Source organism: Salmo salar, chromosome ssa04 (genome assembly GCF_905237065.1).
Source record: "Salmo salar chromosome ssa04, Ssal_v3.1, whole genome shotgun sequence".
Classification (NCBI taxonomy): Eukaryota; Metazoa; Chordata; class Actinopteri; order Salmoniformes; family Salmonidae; genus Salmo; species Salmo salar.
This window is the reverse complement of record NC_059445.1, coordinates 32260805-32285446: the sequence shown is the minus strand read 5'-3', so window position 1 is coordinate 32285446 and position 24642 is coordinate 32260805. Positions and strand designations below refer to the sequence as shown.

Sequence of the window (24642 nt, the reverse complement as noted above, 5' to 3'; positions counted from 1 at the left end):
ACAAAGTTGCAAGCACAGAATCGTCTTGAATGTCATTGTATGCTGTAGATTTCCCTTCACTGGATCTAAGGGACCTAGCCCAAACCATGAAAAACACCCCCAGACCATTATTCCTCCTCCACCAAACTTTACAGTTGGCACTACGCATTGGGGAAGGTAGCAATCTCCTGGCATCCGCCAAACCCAGATAAGTCCGTCGGACTGCTGTATGGTGAAGCGTGATTCATCACTCCAAAGAATGCGTTTCCACTGCTCCAGAGTTCAATGGTGGCGAGCTTTAGACAACTCCAACCAACACTTGGCGTGGCGATCTTACGCTCGGCCATGGAAACCCATTTCATGAAGCTCCCGACAAACAGTTCTTGTGCTGACTTTGCATCCAGAGGCAGTTTGGATACAACCGAGGTCAGCTGTTTTTTTTTATTTATTTTAAACACACTACGAGCTTGTGTGGCCTACCACTTCACGGCTGAGCCATTGTTGCTCCTAGACTTTGCAATAACAGCACTTAAGTGTATTCATTTTATTATCAATTGGGGAGAGAGCCTCAAATATCACATTAATTTGTACATCTCCACAATATACATATGAATCGTGGCAAAGTTCCTTCCTGTTTGTCACATTTGTTCCCATTCTCGTGGGTAAAACAAAAATGATTGATAGACAAATAGTGCCTCCCACAATGCAGGCAAGTTGCAGCTGATGAGGAGCAACTGCAGAAATTTGAAGTTGATTGCAGTCGAAACTTCATGAGCTTTGATCACATGGTTCTTGTAAAGTTTACGCAGTCGACATGTAGGCGCAAGTCAGACAATATTTATCCCCATAATGTAACACTTTGAAAGGCAACCGCTCGAACGCGCCGACATTCATCCACAAAGGCAAACGCACACTGTATGCCTTTGATTTTATTAGGCAAATGGATTTACAAAGAAAACCATACATTGGATAAATATACTTGTATGTCAAACGAAATACAAAACAAGTCTACCTTCCACCCCATTTTATGGCATCTGAAAGCAACAGTGCTCTGTAGAGGACAGGGTGGGTGCTGTCAAAACTGTGTTCCCTGACTCTTCTCTCTGAACACACCAGGCTTGTGCTTCTGTCTAGCTATGTTCCATTCACTGTACTATGAAAGCTAGTTATTACAAATATTGCCCCGTCAGACCATTACTCTGTTCCAGCTGGCTGATAGCTACTGTTTGGTGTAGCAGAGAATTTTAAACCAACCTTACCCAGACTGTCGATATGTCTAAAATTCCCAACTTGGAAGACAATGTCTTATAAATGTCCATGTTTAGTTGCAGGGGTTCGTTTAAGCAATAACGCATGAGGGGGTGTGGTATATGGCCAATATACCACAGCTAAGGGCTGTTCTTATGCGCAACGCGGAGTGCCTGGATACAGCCCATATACCATAAACCCCCGAGGTGTCTTATTGCTATGATAAACTGGTTACCAACCTAATTAGAACAGTAAAAATGTAACGTTGTCATACCCATGGTATATGGTCTCATACAAAGGCTTTCAACCAATCAGCATTCAGGCCTCGAACCATCAGTTCATAATTTGGTGAATGCACCAATTTGTAAGTCGCTCTGGATAAGAGCGTCTGCTAAATGACTTAAATGTAAATGTAATAATTTATTTTAGAAAATCGGTTATTCAATTAAATAAAAGTTCTGCTCCATGAAGTAATCCAACAATGTGTACGTCGCCATCTTGACCATTTTAAATCTTCTCATTGATCGAGAGCGGTAGGTGTCCACCACAAAGTGCTGCATGTCATGATGGCACTCACCTGTCTCGATCAATGAGTGAGAAGACTTGAAATGGACAAGATGGCGGCATACACATTTTTGGATTACTTCATGGAGCAAATAATTTATTTAATAACAGAGCATTTTCTAAATTCTAACAAAGCCCCTGCAACTAGACATTGACGTTTAGGAAGACATTGGTTGTTTTCCATGTCGCCAAGTTAAGGTTGGTCGGAAATTCTGTGATACGCCGCAAACAGTACCTAACCTGTAATGGTTAATGGAGCTTCACATTAGCCCGTTGTAATCTGCTAACTATATGAAAGCATGTAGCACAGGAGAACACTAACTGGAACATATCTTCTGTAAGTGCAAGTGGATTCCAGAACACACTAGTTAAGAAACAGTGCTGTAAACACAGGAGTAAGAGCTGAAGTTGAACCAAGGAGACAGGTAGGTTAGTAATGCACAGAAAAATGGGAACAGTCTTGTTACTGTCAATGGTAATATCTGACTGTATTCCATTCTGCATACTTGCATGTCCAGTCCAGAGCACCCAAATGAGCATGAAAGTGGATTTCCAGTATTTTCTCTATACCGTTTTAACTCCTGTTCAGCTCAGGCTCCCTCCCTCAGTCACAACTCGTGGCTATTGGTCAATGCCCTCTTCCATCTCTGCTTCATTGCCGGGGGCGGAGCCTTCTTGTTCTGGGTCGCCTGGGAGGACGTCTGTGACCTTCTGAATGAGCTCCTCAATCTGCTCCTCTGACAACCGCTCCTCACTCTCCTCTACCATCTACACACACACACACACACACACACACACACACACAGTTAATCTCACCCACAACAAACACTAGTGTAGGATAGAAGAAGATGAGCAGGAGAAAGGGTGAGAAAGTAAGAGAATAAAGACTGAAGGATAAGCATGGTCTCACCAGTTGGATCTCTACAGCAGTCTCTGGTCTGTGGTTCAGTAGCTGCAGCTTCTCAGCCCTATGGACAGACACACACATCACTGTCAGTGTGTGTATGTAATATGTTTCCGAATGACATGTCCTGTTCAATGGCATGTAACAGTTTCATTTGTGTTTGACAGAGATTACACAGGTGTAGGAGGAGTGGGTAGTGTGTGTTTTGCCACTCACTTGGTGAGTTTGTGAGGCACCATGGTGGTAAGGAAGTTCTTGACAGTCTCTGGGTTCTGCCTGCTGCACGGAGTCTTGGACAGGTACTTCAGCGTCTGGAAAGAGAGACAACAGGTGTGTGTCTGCTGCAAACCCTGTACATTAAGTTCTGCTGGTCTCTGCTACAGTGTGTTTGAGTGTGTACCCATCGTGGTACTAACCTCATACATAAAGATGTTGAGGTTCTGCTGTGTGCGTTACTAACCTCATACATGATGGTGTTGAGGTTCTGTTGTCCAGCGCTGTGTTTGTTCTTCCCGCTGTCCTTTCTCTGTTCCTTCAGATCTGTCAGGAGCTGGTACACCTAGGAGAGAGAAAGATTGAGAGGGAGGGGGAGTGAGTGAGTGAGAGAGATTACCAGAGGGAGAGATGGGATGCAAATACAGTGACATATGACATATCAAAATACAATGAGCCGCAGCCAAATAATATAAAATACCTCATAGTTGCTGAGCATAGCAGCATTGGCATCCTTCCTGAAAGATAAACATGAGACAGACGATTGAAAAGGACTAATATCTTACGGTGTAATGCCATGAGATTGTACTACATACTTGACTCACTCAACAAGTGGAAATGTGGAAGACCCCCTGTGACCCACCAAAACTACAGATTTATAGTGGTAATCTTTGTTGATGTGTGAGATTTCCTAGTCTAAACGTCTTTTTCAAATAGTCTTGAACCAGCAGGTTAGCGTTTTTCATCATGAAAAAATGTTCTGGATGCAGAACTGGAGACTGGTCACTAACTGGCACAGCCAGAGTCATAAAATCGGATTTCAAACCTAACCTTAACCACACTGCTAAGCGGAATGCCTAACCCCAACTTTAAATTATGACCAAGAAGCCAATTTTAACTTTGCAGCTGGCCTATCTAAGGCTTAAGGGGAAATCGCTCAGTTCTGCCTCCAGGACAAGACTCATGATAATAAACGCAAACCTGCATACTGGTAATCATCGGAGGACAACATGTTTGTGCCAGAAAGAAAACCACCTTATAAGACATTGCTAGCTAATAGTACCTACTCTGGTTATTTAGCTAAACAAAAAAAATACATGATTCCATACTCATCATGATCAGGCACAAGGCATCCAGGCAATAAGATGTAGGCCTAGCTATCATCTTTGTTTTATAATCACCGTGTGTTGCGTGCACTGCTGAGTCTTTACAAGAAAAGCTAGCTAGATATTTCACAAGAAAACAACTACGCACAACAATTAGACCATTTTAACATAAATATATGTCGATTAAATAAATTGTCAGAAAATGCTTACACTTCCATTTCGCCAGCAACTCTAGTTTGGTCCCTTGCCAAATTAATCCGTCTGGAAACATGTTTGCTGATAAAATGAGTTCCTATCCCGCAGACGTTTTTATAACTCTGACAGTACCGTGCTACTAGCTGCAGAATATTATGCTGGCAGCACGATCTCGGATTTAATTTTTCACTTTAGGAATATATTGCTAAATTTGGGGAATATACTTGTTTTAGGACTCTAGTGCAATATAACTGTTTTTCACAGCATTGAACCCACCTCAGAAAAAATGTATGGATAATTTGATGTATTCTTCTTATTATTAAAAGTTTACACACATTTTACACAAATACTATAACGCTGAAAGTTATTGTGCAGGCTATATTTAAAACAATACACTTTTAATAAAATAGAAATGTACACTGAGTGCACAAAACATTAAGAACACCTTCTTAGTTGCATGAGTTGCACGAGTTCCCCACAGTTCTGTCAAGTTGGCTGGACGTCCTTTGGGTGGTGGACCATTTTTGATACACACGGGAAACTGCAGTGAAAAACCCATAAGCCTTGTAGTTCTTGACATAAACCAGTGTGCCTGGCACCTACTACCATACCCCGTTCAAAGGCACTTAAATATTTTATCTTCCCCTTTCACTCTATGAATGGCACACATACACAATCCATGACTCAATTGTCTCAAGGTTTACAAATCCGTATTTAACCTGTCTCCTCCCCTTCATTTACACTGATTGCACTTCAAAGCATTTCGTCAGTAGCCATGAAGTACTTTGAAAGGCTGGTCATGGCTCACATCAACACCATCATGCCGGAAACCCTAGACCTACTTCAATTCGATTCTGCCCCAACAGATCCACAGATTACGCAATCTCAGTCACACTCCACCCTGCCCTTTCCCACCTGTACAAAAGGAACACCGATGTGAGAATGCTGTTCATTGACTACAGCTCAGCATTTAACACCATAGTGCCCACAAAGTTCATCACTAAGCTAAGGTCCCTGGGACTAAACACCTCGATCTGCAACTGAATCCTGGACTTCCTGACGGGCCGAAACCCAGGTGGTAAGGGTAGGCAACAACACATCTGCCACGCTGATCCTCAACACTGGGGCCCCTCAGAGGTGCGTGCTTAGTCCCCTCCTGTACTCCATGTTCACCCACGACTGTGTGTCCAAGCACAACTCCAACACCATTATTAAGTTTTCTGAAGACACAACAGTTGTTGGCCTGATCATCGACAACGATGAGACAGCCTATGCTGCCCTACCAAGCAAAAAGGCAGTAACTGCTCATTTGGTCGAAAATTAGTTAATGTCATTTTTGATACATTAAATACATGCTTAATCATGTGGACAAGTATCCTGCCTCTATTCTATTGTGTTTTGGAGAAAATGGGGGTGTTAGCAGTAACTGCATAAAGTTACTGTGAAACCAAGGTAAATAAAAGCCATTTTTGTCAGTTCCACGCTATGAGCAGTTACTGCCTTTTCGCTTGGTAGGGCAGTATGGGGAGGAGGTCAGAGACCTGGCAGTGTGGTGCCAGGACAACAACCTCTCCCTAAATGTGAGCAAGACAAAGGAGCTGATTGTGGACTATAGGAAAAATCTAATCAAAATGCCGAAACAGGTATTCACCTTATAGTGAAATGCCTACTTACAAGCCCTTAACCAACCATGCAGTTTTAAGAAAAATACCTACAAAAAATAAGAAATAAAAGTAACAAATAATTAAAGAGCAGCAGTAAAATAACAATAGCCAGCCTATATACAGGGGGTACCGGTACAGAGTCAATGTGCGAGGACACTGGGTTAGTCAAGGTAATTGAGTTGATATGTACAGTGAGGGAAAAAAGTATTTGATCCTCTGCTGATTTTGTACGTTTGCCCACTGACAAAGAAATGATCAGACTATCATTTTAATGGTAGGTTTATTTGAACAGTGAGAGACAGAATAACAACAACAAAAATCCAGAAAAACACATGTCAAAAATGTTATAAATTGATTTGCATTTTAATGAGGGAAATAAGTATTTGACCCCCTCTATATCAGAAAGATTTCTGGCTCCCAGGTGTCTTTTATACAGGTAACGATCTGAGATTAGGAGCACACTCTTAAAGGTAGTGCTTCTAATCTCAGTTTATTACCTGTATAAAAGACACCTGTCCACAGAAGCAATCAATCAATCAGATTCCAAACTCTCCACCATGGCCAAGACCAAAGAGCTCTCCAAGGATGTCAGGGACAAGATTGTAGACATAGACAAGGCTGGAATGGGCTACAAGACCATCGCCAAGCAGCTTGGTGAGAAGGTGACAACGATTATTTGCAAATGGAAGAAACACAAAAGAACTGTCAATCTCCCTCGGCCTGGGGCTCCATGCAAGATCTCACCTCGTGGAGTTGCAATGATCATGAGAACGGTGAGGAATCAGCCCAGAACTACACGGGAGGATCTTGTCAATGATCTCATGGCAGCTGGGACCATATTCACCAAGAAAACAATTGGTAACACACTACGCCGTGAAGGACTGAAATCCTGCAGCGCCCGCAAGGTCCCCCTGCTCAAGAAAGCACATATACATGCCCGTCTGAAGTTTGCCAATGAACATCTGAATGATTCAGAGGACAACTGGGTGAAAGTGTTGTGGTCAGATGAGACCAAAATGGAGCTCTTTGGCATCAACTCAACTCGCCGTGTTTGGAGGAGGAGGAATGCTGCCTATGACCCCAAGAACACCATCCCCACCGTCAAACATGGAGGTGGAAACATTATGCTTTGGGGGTGTTTTTTTGCTACGGGGACAGGACAACTTCACAGCATCAAAGGGACGATGGACGGGGCCATGTACCATAAAACCTTGGGTGAGAACCTTCTTCCCTCAGCCAGGGCATTGAAAATGGGTCGTGGATGGGTATTCCAGCATGACAATGACCCAAAACACACGGCCAAGGCAACAAAGGAGTGGCTCAAGAAGAAGCACATTAAGGTCCTGGAGTGGCCTAGCCAGTCTCCAGACCTTAATCCCACAGAAAATCTGTGGAGGGAGCTGAAGGTTCGATGTGCCAAACGTCAGCCTCGAAACCTTAATGACTTGGAGAAGATCTGCAAAGAGGAGTGGGACAAAATCCCTCCTGAGATGTGTGCAAACCTGGTGGCCAACTACAAGAAATGCCTGACCTCTGTGAGGGTTTTGCCACCAAGTACACTGCTCAAAAAAATAAAGGGAACACTTAAACAACACAATGTAACTCCAAGTTAATCACACTTCTGTGAAATCAAACTGTCCACTTAGGAAGCAACACTGATTGACAATACATTTCACATGCTGTTGTGCAAATGGAAGAGACAATAGGTGGAAATTATAGGCAATTAGCAAGACACCCCCAATAAAGGAATGGTTCAGCAGGTGGTGACCATACATTTACATTTTAGTCATTTAGCAGACGCTCTTATCCAGAGCGACTTACAGTAGTGAATGCATACATTTCATACAATTTCATAGATTTTTTTTGCTGGCCCCCCGTGGGAATCGAACCCACAACCCTGGCGTTGCAAACACCATGCTCTACCAACTGAGCTACAGGGAAGGCTGACCACAGACCACTTCTCAGTTCCTATGCTTCCTGGCTGATGTTTTGGTCACTTTTGAATGCTGGCGGTGCTTTCACTCTAGTGGTAGCATGAGACGGAGTCTACAACCCACACAAGTGGCTCAGGTAGTGCAGCTCATCCAGGATGGCACATCAATGCGAGCTGTGGCAAGAAGGTTTGCTGTGTCTGTCAGCGTAGTGTCCAGAGCATGGAGGCGCTACCAGGAGACAGGCCAGTACATCAGGAGACGTGGAGGAGGCAAGGAGGAGCAGGAGGAGCACTGCCAGAGCCCTGCAAAATGACCTCCAGCAGGCCACAAATGTGCATGTGTCTGCTCAAACGGTCAGAAACAGACTCCATGAGGGTGGTATGAGGGCCCGACGTCCACAGGTGGGGGTTGTGCTTACAGCCCAACACCGTGCAGGACGTTTGGCATTTGCCAGAGAACATCAAGATTGGCAAATTCGCCACTGGCGCCCTGTGCTCTTCACAGATGAAAGCAGGTTCACACTGAGCACATGTGACAGACGTGACAGAGTCTGGAGACGCCGTGGAGAACGTTCTGCTGCCTGCAACATCCTCCAGCATGACCGGTTTGGCGGTAGGTCAGTCATGGTGTGGGGTGGCATTTCTTTGGGGGGCCGCACAGCCCTCCATGTGCTCGCCAGAGGTAGCCTGACTGCCATTAGGTACCGAGATGAGATCCTCAGACCCCTTGTGAGACCATATGCTGGTGCGGTTGGCCCTGGGTTCCTCCTAATGCAAGACAATGCTAGACCTCATGTGGCTGGAGTGTGTCAGCAGTTCCTGCAAGAGGAAGGCATTGATGCTTCGGACTGGCCTGCCCGTTCCCCAGACCTGAATCCAAATGAGCACATCTGGGACATAATGTCTCACTCCATCCACCAACGCCACGTTTCACCACAGACTGTCCAGGAGTTGGCGGATGGTTTAGTCCAGGTCTGGGAGGAGATCCCTCAGGAGACCATCCGCCACCTCATCAGGAGCATGCCCAGGCGTTGTAGGGAGGTCATACAGGCACGTGGAGGCCACACACACTACTGAGCCTCATTTTGACTTGTTTTAAGGACATTACATCAAAGTTGCATCAGCCTGTAGTGTGGTTTTCCACTTTAATTTTGAGTGTGACTCCAAATCCAGACCTCCATGGGTTGATAAATTGGATTTCCATTGATTATTTTTGTGTGATTTTGTTGTCAGCACATTCAACTATGTAAAGAAAAAAGGATTTAATAAGATTATTTCTTTCATTCAGATCTAGGATGTGTTGTTTAAGTGTTCCCTTTATTTTTTTGAGCAGTATACTAAGTCATGTTAAGGCAGAGGGGTCAAATACTTATTTCCCCCATTAAAATCCAAATAATTGTATAACATTTTTTACATGCATTTTTCTGGATTATTTTTTTTGTTATTCTGTCTCTCACTGTTCAAATAAACCTACCATTAAAATTATAGACTGATCATTTCTTTGTCAGTGGGCAAACGTTCAAAATCAGCAGGGGATCAAATACTTTTTTCCCTCACTGTACATGTAGGTAAAGTTATTAAAGTGACTATGCATAGATAATAACAGAGAGTAGCAGAAGCGTAAAGGGAGGGGGGGGGTAATGCAACTAGTCTGGGTTGCCATTTGATTAGATGTTCAGGAGTCTTATGGCTTGGGGGTAGAAGCTGTTTAGAAGCCTCTTGGACCTAGACTTGGCATTCCGGTACCGCTTGCAGTGCGGTAGCAGAGAGAACAGTCTATGCATAGGGTGGCTGGAGTCTTTGAACATTTTTAGGGCCTTCCTCTGACCCCGCCTGTTATAGAGGTCCTGGATGGCAGGAAGCTTGGCCACAGTGATGTACTGGCCCATATGCACTACCCTCTGTAGTGTCTTGCGGGCGGAGGCTGAGTAGTTGCCATACCAGGCAGTGATACAACCCATCAGGATACTCTCGATGGTGCAGCTGTAGAACCTTTTTAGGATCTGAGGACCCATACCAAATCTTTTCAGTCTCCTGGGGGGGGGGGGAGGTTTTGTCATGCCCTCTTCACAACTGTCTTGGTGTGCTCGGACCATGTTAGCTTGTTGGTGATGTGGACACCAAGAAACTTGAAGCTCTCAACCTGCTCCACTACAGCCCCCCGAACAGGCCACCATTAATATCGACAGGGCTGAAGTGGAGAGGGACGAGAGTTTCAAGTTCATTAGTGTCCACATCACCAACTGTACATCAGCAAATGTATGAATATGTTAACAAACAGGGTCTAATATATGATTCCTATTTATCAGGAAGTGAGCAAGTAGTATAGGTTAATGGTTCACTGTCTCAGGCAAAACCAATGAGTTGTGGCGTTCCGCAAGGGAGCGTGCTTGGGCCTCTGCTGTTTTTATTGTATATTAACGATATGAAAGATGCTTGTTCATGCTGTCATTTTCTTTATGCGAATGACTCTGCAGTTCTAGTGTCTCACAAAAGTAAAACTATGTTGGAAAGCATACTTAGCACAGAGCTTACTAACATTAGCAAATGACTTGGAGAAAGTAATCTATCTCTGCACTTAGGGAAAACTGAAGCAACTATTTTTGGATCCAGACCTAAATTGTGTAGGTCGTCTGAAATCAGAGTGGAGTTCGGGGGGGAGGTGCTGACTACTAAAACCTCTGTTAGCTACTTGGGATTAATGGAGTTAGGGAGGAGGTGCTGACTACTAAAACCTCTGTTAGCTACCTGGGATGAATGGAGTTAGGGTGGAGGTGCTGACTTCTAAAACATCTGTTAGCTACCTGGGATGAATGGAGTTAGGGTAGAGGTGCTGACTTCTAAAACATCTATTAGCTAACTGGGATGAATGGAGTTAGGGGGGAGGTGCCCGCTACTAAAACCTCTGTTAGCTACCTGGGATGAATGGAGTTAGGGGGTGAGGTGCTGACTACTTAAACCTCTGTTAGCTACTTGGGATGAATAGAGTTAGGGGGGAGGTGCTGACTACTAAAATCTCTGTTAGCTAACTGGGATGAATGGAGTTAGAGAGGAGGTGCTGACTACTAAAACCTCTGTTAGCTACCTGGGATGAATGGAGTTAGGGGGGAGGTGCTGACTACTAAAACCTCTGTTAGCTAACTGGGATGAATGGAGTTAAGGGGGGAGGTGCTGACTAGTAAAACCTCTGTTAGCTACCTGGGATGAATGGAGTTAGGGGGAGGTGCTGACTACTTAAACCTCTGTTAGCTAACTGGGATGAATGGAGTTAGGGGTGAGGTGCTGACTACTAAACCTTCTGTTAGCTAACTGGGTTGAATGGAGTTAGGGGTGAGGTGCTGACTACTAAAACCTCTTTTAGCTAACTGGGAGGAATGGAGTTAGGGGTAGGTGCTGACTACTAAAACCTCTATTAGCTACCTGGGATGAATGGAGTTGGGAGGGGGGTGCTGACTACTAAAACCTCTGTTAGCTACCTGGGATTAATGGAGTTAGGTGGTGAGGTGCTGACTACTAAAACCTCTGTTAGCTACATGGGATGAATGGAGTTAGGGGGGAGGTGCTGACTACTAAAACCTATGTTTGCTACCTGTGATGAATGGAGTTATGGGGGAGGTGTTGACTACTAAAACCTCTGTTAGCTACCTGGGATGAATGGAGTTAGGGGGAGGTGCTGACTACTAAAACCTCTGTTAGCTAACTGGGATGAATGGAGTTAAGGGGGGAGGTGCTGACTACTAAAACCTCTGTTAGCTACCTGGGATGAATGGAGTTAGGGGGAGGTGCTGACTACTTAAACCTCTGTTAGCTAACTGGGATGAATGGAGTTAGGGGTGAGGTGCTGACTACTAAACCTTCTGTTAGCTAACTGGGATGAATGGAGTTAGGGGTGAGGTGCTGACTACTAAAACCTCTGTTAGCTAACTGGGATGAATGGAGTTAGGGTTGAGGTGCTGATTACTAAAAACCTCTGCTAGCTACCTGGGATGAATGGAGTTAGTGGGAGGTGCTGACTACTAAATCCTCTGTTAGCTACCTGGGATGAATGGAGTTAGGGGGTGAGGTGCTGACTACTAAAACCTCTGTTAGCTAACTGGGAGGAATGGAGTTAGGGGGAGGTGCTGACTACTAAAACCTCTATTAGCTACCTGGGATGAATGGAGTTGGGAGGGCGGTGCTGACTACTAAAACCTCTGTTAGCTACCTGGGATTAATGGAGTTAGGTGGTGAGGTGCTGACTACTAAAACCTCTGTTAGCTACATGGGATGAATGGAGTTAGGGGGGAGGTGCTGACTACTAAAACCTCTGTTAGCTAACTGGGAGGAATGGAGTTAGGGGTAGGTGCTGACTACTAAAACCTCTATTAGCTACCTGGGATGAATGGAGTTGGGAGGGGGGTGCTGACTACTAAAACCACTGTTAGCTACATGGGATGAATGGAGTTAGGGGGGAGGTGCTGACTACTAAAACCTATGTTAGCTACCTGTGATGAATGGAGTTATGGGGGAGGTGTTGACTACTAAAACCTCTGTTAGCTACCTGGGATGAATGGAGTTAGGGGGAGGTGCTGACTACTAAAACCTCTGTTAGCTAACTGGGATGAATGGAGTTAAGGGGGGAGGTGCTGACTAGTAAAACCTCTATTAGCTACCTGGGATGAATGGAGTTGGGAGGGGGGTGCTGACTACTAAAACCTCTGTTAGCTACATGGGATGAATGGAGTTAGGGGGGAGGTGCTGACTACTAAAACCTATGTTAGCTACCTGTGATGAATGGAGTTATGGGGGAGGTGTTGACTACTAAAACCTCTGTTAGCTACCTGGGATGAATGGAGTTAGGGGGAGGTGCTGACTACTAAAACCTCTGTTAGCTAACTGGGATGAATGGAGTTAAGGGGGGAGGTTCTGACTAGTAAAACCTCTGTTAGCTAACTGGGATGAATGGAGTTAGGGGTGAGGTGCTGACTACTAAACCTTCTGTTAGCTAACTGGGATGAATGGAGTTAGGCGTGAGGTGCTGACTACTAAAACCTCTGTTAGCTAACTGGGATGAATGGAGTTAGGGTTGAGGTGCTGATTACTAAAAACCTCTGCTAGCTACCTGGGATGAATGGAGTTAGGGGGAGGTGCTGACTACTAAATCCTCTGTTAGCTACCTGGGATGAATGGAGTTAGGGGGTGAGGTGCTGACTACTAAAACCTCTGTTAGCTAACTGGGAGGAATGGAGTTAGGGGGAGGTGCTGACTACTAAAACCTCTATTAGCTACCTGGGATGAATGGAGTTTGGAGGGGGGTGCTGACTACTAAAACCTCTGTTAGCTACCTGGGATTAATGGAGTTAGGTGGTGAGGTGCTGACTACTAAAACCTCTGTTAGCTACATGGGATGAATGGAGTTAGGGGGGAGGTGCTGACTACTAAAACCTCTGTTAGCTACCTGGGATGAATGGAGTTAGGGGGAGGTGAGGACTACTAAAACCTCTGTTAGCTACCTGGGATGAATGGAGTTAGGGGGAGGTGCTGACTACTAAATCCTTTGTTAAATACCTGGGATGAATGGAGTTAGGGGGGAGGTGCTGACCACTAAAACCTCTGTTAGCTACGAGGGATGAATGGAGTTAGGCTGGAGGTGCTGACTACTAAAACCTCTGTTAGCTACCTGGGATGAATGAAGTTAGGGGGGAGGTGCTGACTACTAAAACATCTGTTAGCTACTTGGGATGAATGCAGTTAGGGGGTGAGGTGCTCACTACTAAAACCTCTGTTAGCTACCTGGGATGAATGGAGTTAGGGGGAGGTGCTGACTACTAAAACATCTGTTAGCTACTTGGGATGAATGCAGTTAGGGGGTGAGGTGCTCACTACTAAAACCTCTGTTAGCTACCTGGGATGAATGGAGTTAGGGGGCAGGTGCTGACTACTTAAACCTCTGTAAGCTAACTGGGAAGAATGGAGTTAGGGGTGAGGTGCTGACTACTAAAACCTCTGTTAGCTAACTGGGATGAATGGAGTTAGGGGTGAGGTGCTGACTACTAAAACCTCTGTTAGCTACCTGGGATGAATGGAGTTAGGGGGAGGTGCTGACTACTAAATCCTTTGTTAAATACCTGGGATGAATGCAGTTAGGGGGGAGGTGCTGACTACTAAAACCTCTGTTAGCTACCTGGGATGAATGGAGTTAGGGGGAGGTGCTGACTTCTAAAACCTCTGTTAGCTACCTGGGATGAATGGAGTTAGGGGGAGGTGCTGACTACTAAATCCTTTGTTAAATACCTGGGATGAATGGAGTTAGGGGGGAGGTGCTGACTACTTAAACCTCTGTAAGCTAACTGGGAAGAATGGAGTTAGGGGTGAGGTGCTGACTACTAAAACCTCTGTTAGCTACCTGGGATGAATGAAGTTAGGGGGGGAGGTGCTGACTACTAAAACATCTGTTAGCTACTTGGGATGAATGCAGTTAAGGGGTGAGGTGCTCACTACTAAAACCTGTGTTAGCTACCTGGGATGAATGGAGTTAGGGGGCAGATGCTGACTACTTAAACCTCTGTAAGCTAACTGGGAAGAATGGAGTTAGGGGTGAGGTGCTGACTACTAAAACCTCTGTTAGCTAACTGGGATGAATGGAGTTAGGGGGGAGATGCTCACTACTAAAATCTCTGTTAGCTAACTGGTATGAATGGAGTTAGAGAGGAGGTGCTGACTACTAAAACCTCTGTTAGCTAACTGGGAGGAATGGAGTTAAGGGGGAGATGCTGACTACTAAAACCTCTGCTAGCTACCTGGGATGAATGGAGTTAGGGGGAGGTGCTGACTACAAATCCTCTGTTAGCTACCTGGGATGAATGGAGTTGGGGGGAGGTGCTGACTACTAAAACCTCTGTTAGCTAACTGGGAGGAATGGAGTTAGGGGGAGGTGCTGACTACTAAAACCTCTATTAGCTACCTGGGATGAATGGAGTTTGGAGGGGGGTGCTGACTACTAAAACCTCTGTTAGCTACCTGGGATGAATGGAGTTAGGAGGTGAGGTGCTGACTACTAAAACCTCTGTTAGCTACATGGGATGAATGGAGTTAGGGGGAGGTGCTGACTACTAAAACCTCTGTTAGCTACTTGGGATTAATGGAGTTATTGGGGGGAGGTGAGGACTACTAAAACCTCTGTTAGCTAACTGGGATGAATGGAGTTAGGGGGAGGTGCTGACTACTAAATCCTTTGTTAAATGCCTGGGATGAATGGAGTTAGGGGGGAGGTGCTGACTACTAAAACCTCTGTTAGCTAACGGGAGGAATGGAGTTAGGCGGAGGTGCTGACTACTAAAACCTCTGTTAGCTACCTGGGATGAATGGAGTTAGGGGGGGGGTGCTGACTACTAAAACATCTGTTAGCTACCTGGGATGAATGCAGTTAGGGGTGAGGTGCTCACTACTAAAACCTCTGTTAGCTAACTGGGATGAATGGATTTAGGGGGAGGTGCTGACTACTAAAACATCTGTTAGCTACTTGGGATGAATGCAGTTAGGGGGTGAGGTGCTGACTACTAAAACCTCTGTTAGCTACCTGGGATGAATGGAGTTAGGGGGCAGATGCTGACTACTAAAACCTCTGTAAGCTAACTGGGATGAATGGAGTTAGGGGTGAGGTGCTGACTACTAAAACCTCTGCTAGCTAACTGGGATGAATGGAGTTAGGGGTGAGGTGGTGACTACTAAAACCTCTGTTAGCTACCTGGGATGAATGGAGTTAGGGGGGAGGTGCTGACTACTAAATCCTTTGTTAGATACCTGGGATGAATGGAGTTAGGGGGGAGGTGCTGACTACTAAAACCTCTGTTAGCTACCTGGGATGAATGGAGTTATGGGGGAGGTGCTGACTTCTAAAACCTCTGTTAGCTACCTGGGATGAATGGAGTTAGGGGGAGGTGCTGACTACTAAAACCTCTGTTAAATACCTGGGAGGAATGGAGTTAGGGGGGAGGTGCTGACTACTTAAACCTCTGTAAGCTAACTGGGAAGAATGGAGTTGGGGGGGGAGGTGCTGACTACTAAAACCTCTGTTAGCTACCTGGGATGAATGAAGTTAGGGGGGAGGTGCTGACTACTAAAACATCTGTTAGCTACTTGGGATGAATGGAGTTAAGGGGTGAGGTGCTGACTACTAAATCCTTTGTTAGCTACCTGGGATGAATGGAGTTAGGGGGCAGATGCTGACTACTTAAACCTCTGTAAGCTAACTGGGAAGAATGGAGTTAGGGGTGAGGTGCTGACTACTAAAACCTCTGTTAGCTAACTGGGATGAATGGAGTTAGGGGGAGATGCTCACTACTAAAATCTCTGTTAGCTAACTGGTATGAATGGAGTTAGAGAGGAGGTGCTGACTACTAAAACCTCTGTTAGCTAACTGGGAGGAATGGAGTTAAGGGGGAGATGCTGACTACTAAAACCTCTGTTAGCTACCTGGGATGAATGGAGTTAGGGGGTGAGTTGCTGACTAAAACCTCTGTTAGCTACCTGAGATGAATGGAGTTGGGAGGGGGGTGCTGACTACTAAATCCTCTGTTAGCTACCTGGGATGAATGGAGTTAGGGGGGACGTGCTGACTACTAAAACATCTGTTAGCTACCTGGGATGAATGGAGTTAGGGGGGAGGTGCTGACTACTAAATCCTTTGTTAGCTACCTGGGATGAATGGAGTTGGGAGGGGGGTGCTGACTACTAAAACCTCTGTTAGCTACCTGAGATGAATCGAGTTATGGGGGAGGTGTTGACTACTAAAACCCTGTTAGCTACTTGGGATTAATGGCGTTATTGGGGGGGAGGTGCTGACTACTAAAACCTCTGTTAGCTAACTGGGATGAATGGAGTTAGGGGGGAGGTGCTGACTACTAAATCCTTTGTTAAATGCCTGGGATGAATGCAGTTAGGGGGGAGGTGCTGACTACTAAAACCTCTGTTAGCTAACTGGGAGGAATGGATTTAGGGGTAGGTGCTGACTACTAAAACCTCTATTAGCTACCTGGGATGAATGGAGTTGGGAGGGGGGTGCTGACTACTAAAACCTCTGTTAGCTACCTGGGATTAATGGAGTTAGGGGGGAGATGCTGACTACTAAATCCTCTGTTAGCTAACTGGGATGAATGGAGTTAGGGGGGAGATGCTGACTACTAAAACCTCTGCTAGCTACCTGGGATGAATGGAGTTAGGGGGAGGTGGTGACTACTAAATCCTCTGTTAGCTACCTGGGATGAATGGAGTTGGGAGGGGGTGCTGACTACTAAAACCACTGTTAGCTACCTGAGATGAATCGAGTTATGGGGGAGGTGTTGACTACTAAAACCTCTGTTAGCTACTTGGGATTAATGGCGTTATTGGGGGGGAGGTGCTGACTACTAAATCCTTTGTTAAATACCTGGGATGAATGCAGTTAGGGGGGAGGTGCTGACTACTAAAACCTCTGTTAGCTAACTGGGAGGAATGGAGTTAGGGGTAGGTGCTGACTACTAAAACCTCTATTAGCTACCTGGGATGAATGGAGTTGGGAGGGGGGAGGTGCTGACTACTAAAACCTCTGTTAGCTACTTGGGATTAATGGCGTTATTGGGGGGAGGTGCTGACTACTAAAACCTCTGTTAGCTAACTGGGATGAATGGAGTTAGGGGGGAGGTGCTGACTACTAAATCCTTTGTTAAATGCCTGGGATGAATGCAGTTAGGGGGGAGGTGCTGACTACTAAAACCTCTGTTAGCTAACTGGGAGGAATGGATTTAGGGGTAGGTGCTGACTTCTAAAACCTCTGTTAGCTACCTGGGATGAATGGAGTTAGGGGGAGGTGCTGACTACTAAATCCTTTGTTAAATACCTGGGATGAATGGAGTTAGGGGGGAGGTGCTGACTTCTTAAACCTCTGTAAGATAACTGGGAAGAATGGAGTTAGGGGTGAGGTGCTGACTACTAAAACCTCTGTTAGCTAACTGGGATGAATGGAGTTAGGGGGGAGATGCTCACTACTAAAATCTCTGTTAGCTAACTGGTATGAATGGAGTTAGAGAGGAGGTGCTGACTACTAAAACCTCTGTTAGCTAACTGGGAGGAATGGAGTTAGGGGGGAGATGCTGACTACTAAAACCTCTGTTAGCTACCTGGGATGAATGGAGTTAGGGGGTGAGTTGCTGACTAAAACCTCTGTTAGCTACCTGAGATGAATGGAGTTGGGAGGGGGGTGCTGACTACTAAATCCTCTGTTAGCTACCTGGGATGAATGGAGTTAGGGGGGACGTGCTGACTACTAAAACATCTGTTAGCTACCTGGGATGAATGGAGTTAGGGGGGAGGTGCTGACTACTAAATCCTTTGTTAGCTACCTGGGATGAATGGAGTTGGGAGGGGGGTGCTGACTACTAAAACCTCTGTTAGCTACTTGGGATTAATGGCGTTATTGGGGGGGAGGTGCTGACTACTAAAACCTCTGTTAGCTAACTGGGATGAATGGAGTTAGGGGGGAGGTGCTGACTACTAAATCCTTTGTTAAATGCCTGGGATGAATGCAGTTAGGGGGGAGGTGCTGACTACTAAAACCTCTGTTAGCTAACTGGGAGGAATGGATTTAGGGGTAGGTGCTGACTACTAAAACCTCTATTAGCTACCTGGGATGAATGGAGTTGGGAGGGGGGTGCTGACTACTAAAACCTCTGTTAGCTACCTGGGATTAATGGAGTTAGGTGGTGAGGTGCTGACTACTAAAACCTCTGTTAGCTACATGGGATGAATGGAGTTAGGGGGGAGGTGCTGACTACTAAAACCTCTGTTAGCTAACTGGGATGAATGGAGTTAGGAGGGAGATGCTCACTACTAAAATCTCTGTTAGCTAACTGGTATGAATGGAGTTAGAGAGGAGGTGCTGACTACTAAAACCTCTGTTAGCTAACTGGGAGGAATGGAGTTAGGGGGGAGATGCTGACTACTAAAACCTCTGTTAGCTACCTGGGATGAATGGAGTTAGGGGGTGAGTTGCTGACTAAAACCTCTGTTAGCTACCTGAGATGAATGGAGTTGGGAGGGGGGTGCTGACTACTAAATCCTCTGTTAGCTACCTGGGATGAATGGAGTTAGGGGGGACGTGCTGACTACTAAAACATCTGTTAGCTACCTGGGATGAATGGAGTTAGGGGGGAGGTGCTGACTACTAAATCCTTTGTTAGCTACCTGAGATGAATGGAGTTGGGAGGGGGGTGCTGACTACTAAAACCTCTGTTAGCTACTTGGGATTAATGGCGTTATTGGGGGGAGGTGCTGACTACTAAAACCTCTGTTAGCTAACTGGGATGAATGGAGTTAGGGGGGAGGTGCTGACTACTAAATCCTTTGTTAAATGCCTGGGATGAATGCAGTTAGGGGGGAGGTGCTGACTACTAAAACCTCTGTTAGCTAACTGGGAGGAATGGATTTAGGGGTAGGTGCTGACTACTAAAACCTCTATTAGCTACCTGGGATGAATGGAGTTGGGAGGGGGGTGCTGACTACTAAAACCTCTGTTAGCTACCTGGGATTAATGGAGTTAGGTGGTGAGGTGCTGACTACTAAAACCTCTGTTAGCTACATGGGATGAATGGAGTTAGGGGGGAGGTGCTGACTACTAAAACCTCTGTTAGCTAACTGGGAGGAATGGATTTAGGGGTAGGTGCTGACTACTAAAACCTCTATTAGCTACCTGGGATGAATGGAGTTGGGAGGGGGGTGCTGACTACTAAAACCTCTGTTAGCTACCTGGGATGAATGGAGTTAGGGGTGAGGTGCTGACTACTAAATCCTTTGTTAAATACCTGGGATGAATGGAGTTAGGGGGGAGGTGCTGACTACTTAAACCTCTGTAAGCTAACTGGGAAGAATGGAGTTAGGGGTGAGGTGCTGACTACTAAAACCTCTGTTAGCTACCTGGGATGAATGAAATTAGGGGGGAGGTGCTGACTACTAAAACATCTGTTAGCTACTTGGGATGAATGCAGTTAAGGGGTGTGGTGCTCACTACTAAAACCTCTGTTAGCTACCTGGGATGAATGGAGTTAGGGGGCAGGTGCTGACTACTTAAACCTCTGTAAGCTAACTGGGAAGAATGGAGTTAGGGGTGAGGTGCTGACTACTAAAACCTCTGTTAGCTAACTGGGAGGAATGGAGTTAGGGGTGAGGTGCTGACTACTAAAACCTCTGCTAGCTACCTGGGATGTATGGAGTTAGGGGAGGTGCTGACTACTAAATCCTCTGTTAGCTACCTGGGATGAATGGAGTTAGGGGGTGAGGTGCTGACTAAAACCTCTGTTAGCTACCTGAGATGAATGGAGTTGGGAGGGGGGTGCTGACTACTAAATCCTCTGTTAGCTACCTGGGATGAATGGAGTTAGGGGGGACGTGCTGACTACTAAAACATCTGTTAGCTACCTGGGATGAATGGAGTTAAGGGGGAGGTGCTGACTACTAAATCCTTTGTTAGCTGCCTGGGATGAATGGAGTTGGGAGGGGGTGCTGACTACTAAAACCACTGTTAGCTACCTGAGATGAATCGAGTTATGGGGGAGGTGTTGACTACTAAAACCTCTGTTAGCTACTTGGGATTAATGGCGTTATTGGGGGGGAGGTGCTGACTACTAAATCCTTTGTTAAATACCTGGGATGAATGCAGTTAGGGGGGAGGTGCTGACTACTAAAACCTCTATTAGCTACCTGGGATGAATGGAGTTGGGAGGGGGGTGCTGACTACTAAAACCTCTGTTAGCTACCTGGGATTAATGGAGTTAGGTGGTGAGGTGCTGACTACTAAAACCTCTGTTAGCTACATGGGATGAATGGAGTTAGGGGGGAGGTGCTGACTACTAAAACCTATGTTAGCTACCTGTGATGAATGGAGTTATGGGGGAGGTGTTGACTACCAAAACCTCTGTTAGCTACCTGGGATGAATGGAGTTAGGGGGGAGATGCTGACTACTAAAACCTCTGCTAGCTACCTGGGATGTATGGAGTTAGGGGGAGGTGCTGACTACTAAATCCTCTGTTAGCTACCTGGGATGAATGGAGTTAGGGGGTGAGGTGCTGACTAAAACCTCTGTTAGCTACCTGAGATGAATGGAGTTGGGAGGGGGGTGCTGACTACTAAATCCTCTGTTAGCTACCTGGGATGAATGGAGTTAGGGGGGGGGGTGCTGACTACTAAAACATCTGTTAGCTACCTGGGAGGAATGGATTTAGGGGTAGGTGCTGACTTCTAAAACCTCTGTTAGCTACCTGGGATGAATGGAGTTAGGGGGAGGTGCTGACTACTAAATCCTTTGTTAAATACCTGGGATGAATGGAGTTAGGGGGGAGGTGCTGACTACTTAAACCTCTGTAAGATAACTGGGAAGAATGGAGTTAGGGGTGAGGTGCTGACTACTAAAACCTCTGTTAGCTAACTGGGATGAATGGAGTTAGGGGTGAGATGCTCACTACTAAAATCTCTGTTAGCTAACTGGTATGAATGGAGTTAGAGAGGAGGTGCTGACTACTAAAACCTCTGTTAGCTAACTGGGAGGAATGGAGTTAGGGGGGAGATGCTGACTACTAAAACCTCTGTTAGCTACCTGGGATGAATGGAGTTAGGGGGTGAGTTGCTGACTAAAACCTCTGTTAGCTACCTGAGATGAATGGAGTTGGGAGGGGGGTGCTGACTACTAAATCCTCTGTTAGCTACCTGGGATGAATGGAGTTAGGGGGGACGTGCTGACTACTAAAACATCTGTTACCTACCTGGGATGAATGGAGTTAGGGGGAGGTGCTGACTACTAAATCCTTTGTTAGCTACCTGGGATGAATGGAGTTGGGAGGGGGGTGCTGACTACTAAAACCTCTGTTAGCTACTTGGGATTAATGGCGTTATTGGGGGGGAGGTGCTGACTACTAAAACCTCTGTTAGCTAACTGGGATGAATGGAGTTAGGGGGGAGGTGCTGACTACTAAATCCTTTGTTAAATGCCTGGGATGAATGCAGTTAGGGGGGAGGTGCTGACTACTAAAACCTCTGTTAGCTAACTGGGAGGAATGGATTTAGGGGTAGGTGCTGACTACTAAAACCTCTATTAGCTACCTGGGATGAATGGAGTTGGGAGGGGGGTGCTGACTACTAAAACCTCTGTTAGCTACCTGGGATTAATGGAGTTAGGTGGTGAGGTGCTGACTACTAAAACCTCTGTTAGCTACATGGGATGAATGGAGTTAGGGGGGAGGTGCTGACTACTAAAACCTATGTTAGCTACCTGTGATGAATGGAGTTATGGGGGAGGTGTTGACTACCAAAACCTCTGTTAGCTACCTGGGATGAATGGAGTTAGGGGGAGGTGCTGACTACTAAAACCTCTGTTAGCTACCTGGGATGAATGGAGTTAGGGGGAGGTGCTGACTACTAAATCCTTTGTTAAATACCTGGGATGAATGGAGTTAGGGGGGAGGTGCTGACTACTTAAACCTCTGTAAGCTAACTGGGAAGATTGGAGTTAGGGGTGAGGTGCTGACTACTAAAACCTCTGTTAGCTACCTGGGATGAATGAAATTAGGGGGGAGGTGCTGACTACTAAAACATCTGTTAGCTACTTGGGATGAATGCAGTTAAGGGGTGTGGTGCTCACTACTAAAACCTCTGTTAGCTACCTGGGATGAATGGAGTTAGGGGGCAGGTGCTGACTACTTAAACCTCTGTAAGCTAACTGGGAAGAATGGAGTTAGGGGTGAGGTGCTGACTACTAAAACCTCTGTTAGCTAACTGGGAGGAATGGAGTTAGGGGTGAGGTGCTGACTACTAAAACCTCTGCTAGCTACCTGGGATGTATGGAGTTAGGGGGAGGTGCTGACTACTAAATCCTCTGTTAGCTACCTGGGATGAATGGAGTTAGGGGGTGAGGTGCTGACTAAAACCTCTGTTAGCTACCTGAGATGAATGGAGTTGGGAGGGGGGTGCTGACTACTAAATCCTCTGTTAGCTACCTGGGATGAATGGAGTTAGGGGGGACGTGCTGACTACTAAAACATCTGTTAGCTACCTGGGATGAATGGAGTTAAGGGGGAGGTGCTGACTACTAAATCCTTTGTTAGCTGCCTGGGATGAATGGAGTTGGGAGGGGGTGCTGACTACTAAAACCACTGTTAGCTACCTGAGATGAATCGAGTTATGGGGGAGGTGTTGACTACTAAAACCTCTGTTAGCTACTTGGGATTAATGGCGTTATTGGGGGGAGGTGCTGACTACTAAATCCTTTGTTAAATACCTGGGATGAATGCAGTTAGGGGGAGGTGCTGACTACTAAAACCTCTATTAGCTACCTGGGATGAATGGAGTTGGGGGGGGGGTGCTGACTACTAAAACCTCTGTTAGCTACCTGGGATTAATGGAGTTAGGTGGTGAGGTGCTGACTACTAAAACCTCTGTTAGCTACATGGGATGAATGGAGTTAGGGGGGAGGTGCTGACTACTAAAACCTATGTTAGCTACCTGTGATGAATGGAGTTATGGGGGAGGTGTTGACTACCAAAACCTCTGTTAGCTACCTGGGATGAATGGAGTTAGGGGGAGGTGCTGACTACTAAAACCTCTGTTAGCTACCTGGGATGAATGGAGTTAGGGGGAGGTGCTGACTACTAAATCCTTTGTTAAATACCTGGGATGAATGGAGTTATGGGGGAGGTGCTGACTACTTAAACCTCTGTAAGCTAATTGGGAAGAATGGAGTTAGGGGTGAGGTGCTGACTACTAAAACCTCTGTTAGCTACCTGGGATGAATGAAATTAGGGGGGAGGTGCTGACTACTAAAACATCTGTTAGCTACTTGGGATGAATGCAGTTAAGGGGTGTGGTGCTCACTACTAAAACCTCTGTTAGCTACCTGGGATGAATGGAGTTAGGGGGCAGGTGCTGACTACTTAAACCTCTGTAAGCTAACTGGGAAGAATGGAGTTAGGGGTGAGGTGCTGACTACTAAAACCTCTGTTAGCTAACTGGGAGGAATGGAGTTAGGGGTGAGGTGCTGACTACTAAAACCTCTGCTAGCTACCTGGGATGTATGGAGTTAGGGGGAGGTGCTGACTACTAAATCCTCTGTTAGCTACCTGGGATGAATGGAGTTGGGAGGGGGGTGCTGACTACTAAATCCTCTGTTAGCTACCTGGGATGAATGGAGTTAGGGGGGACGTGCTGACTACTAAAACATCTGTTAGCTACCTGGGATGAATGGAGTTAAGGGGGAGGTGCTGACTACTAAATCCTTTGTTAGCTACCTGGGATGAATGGAGTTGGGAGGGGGTGCTGACTACTAAAACCACTTTTAGCTACCTGAGATGAATCGAGTTATGGGGGAGGTGTTGACTACTAAAACCTCTGTTAGCTACTTGGGATTAATGGTGTTATTGGGGGGGAGGTGCTGACTACTAAATCCTTTGTTAAATACCTGGGATGAATGCAGTTAGGGGGGAGGTGCTGACTACTAAAACCTCTGTTAGCTAACTGGGAGGAATGGAGTTAGGGGTAGGTGCTGACTACTAAAACCTCTATTAGCTACCTGGGATGAATGGAGTTGGGAGGGGGGAGGTGCTGACTACTAAAACCTCTGTTAGCTACCTGGGATGAATGGAGTTAGGGGGAGGTGCTGACTTCTAAAACCTCTGTTAGCTACCTGGGATGAATGGAGTTAGGGGGAGGTGCTGACTACTAAATCCTTTGTTAAATACCTGGGATGAATGGAGTTAGGGGGGAGGTGCTGACTACTTAAACCTCTGTAAGCTAACTGGGAAGAATGGAGTTAGGGGTGAGGTGCTGACTACTAAAAC

At 46.0% G+C, this 24642-nt stretch overlaps 1 protein-coding gene across 1 annotated transcript; it reads right to left on the bottom strand.

The window, feature by feature from the left end:
• Window positions 1-888: 888 nt before the first annotated feature.
• On the bottom strand, window positions 889-4318 carry crcp (calcitonin gene-related peptide-receptor component protein). Its single transcript, XM_014195763.2, has 6 exons — window positions 4225-4318; window positions 3390-3426; window positions 3156-3254; window positions 2912-3006; window positions 2702-2759; window positions 889-2559 (listed from the first exon to the last, which is right to left on the bottom strand). The coding sequence occupies exons 1-6, from the start codon at window positions 4230-4232 to the stop codon at window positions 2413-2415; spliced, it is 444 nt and encodes a 147-aa protein (XP_014051238.1). The 5' UTR covers window positions 4233-4318; the 3' UTR covers window positions 889-2412.
• Window positions 4319-24642: the final 20324 nt, after the last annotated feature.

Excerpts from the sequence above, each read along its gene's own strand:
- crcp (XM_014195763.2), bottom strand. Across the intron at positions 3,007-3,155 it reads TCAACACCATCATGTATGAG|ACGCTGAAGTACCTGTCCAA; the intron begins GTTAGTAACGCA and ends CTCTCTTTCCAG. Across the intron at positions 2,560-2,701 it reads CTGCTGTAGAGATCCAACTG|ATGGTAGAGGAGAGTGAGGA; the intron begins GTGAGACCATGC and ends GTGTGTGTGTAG.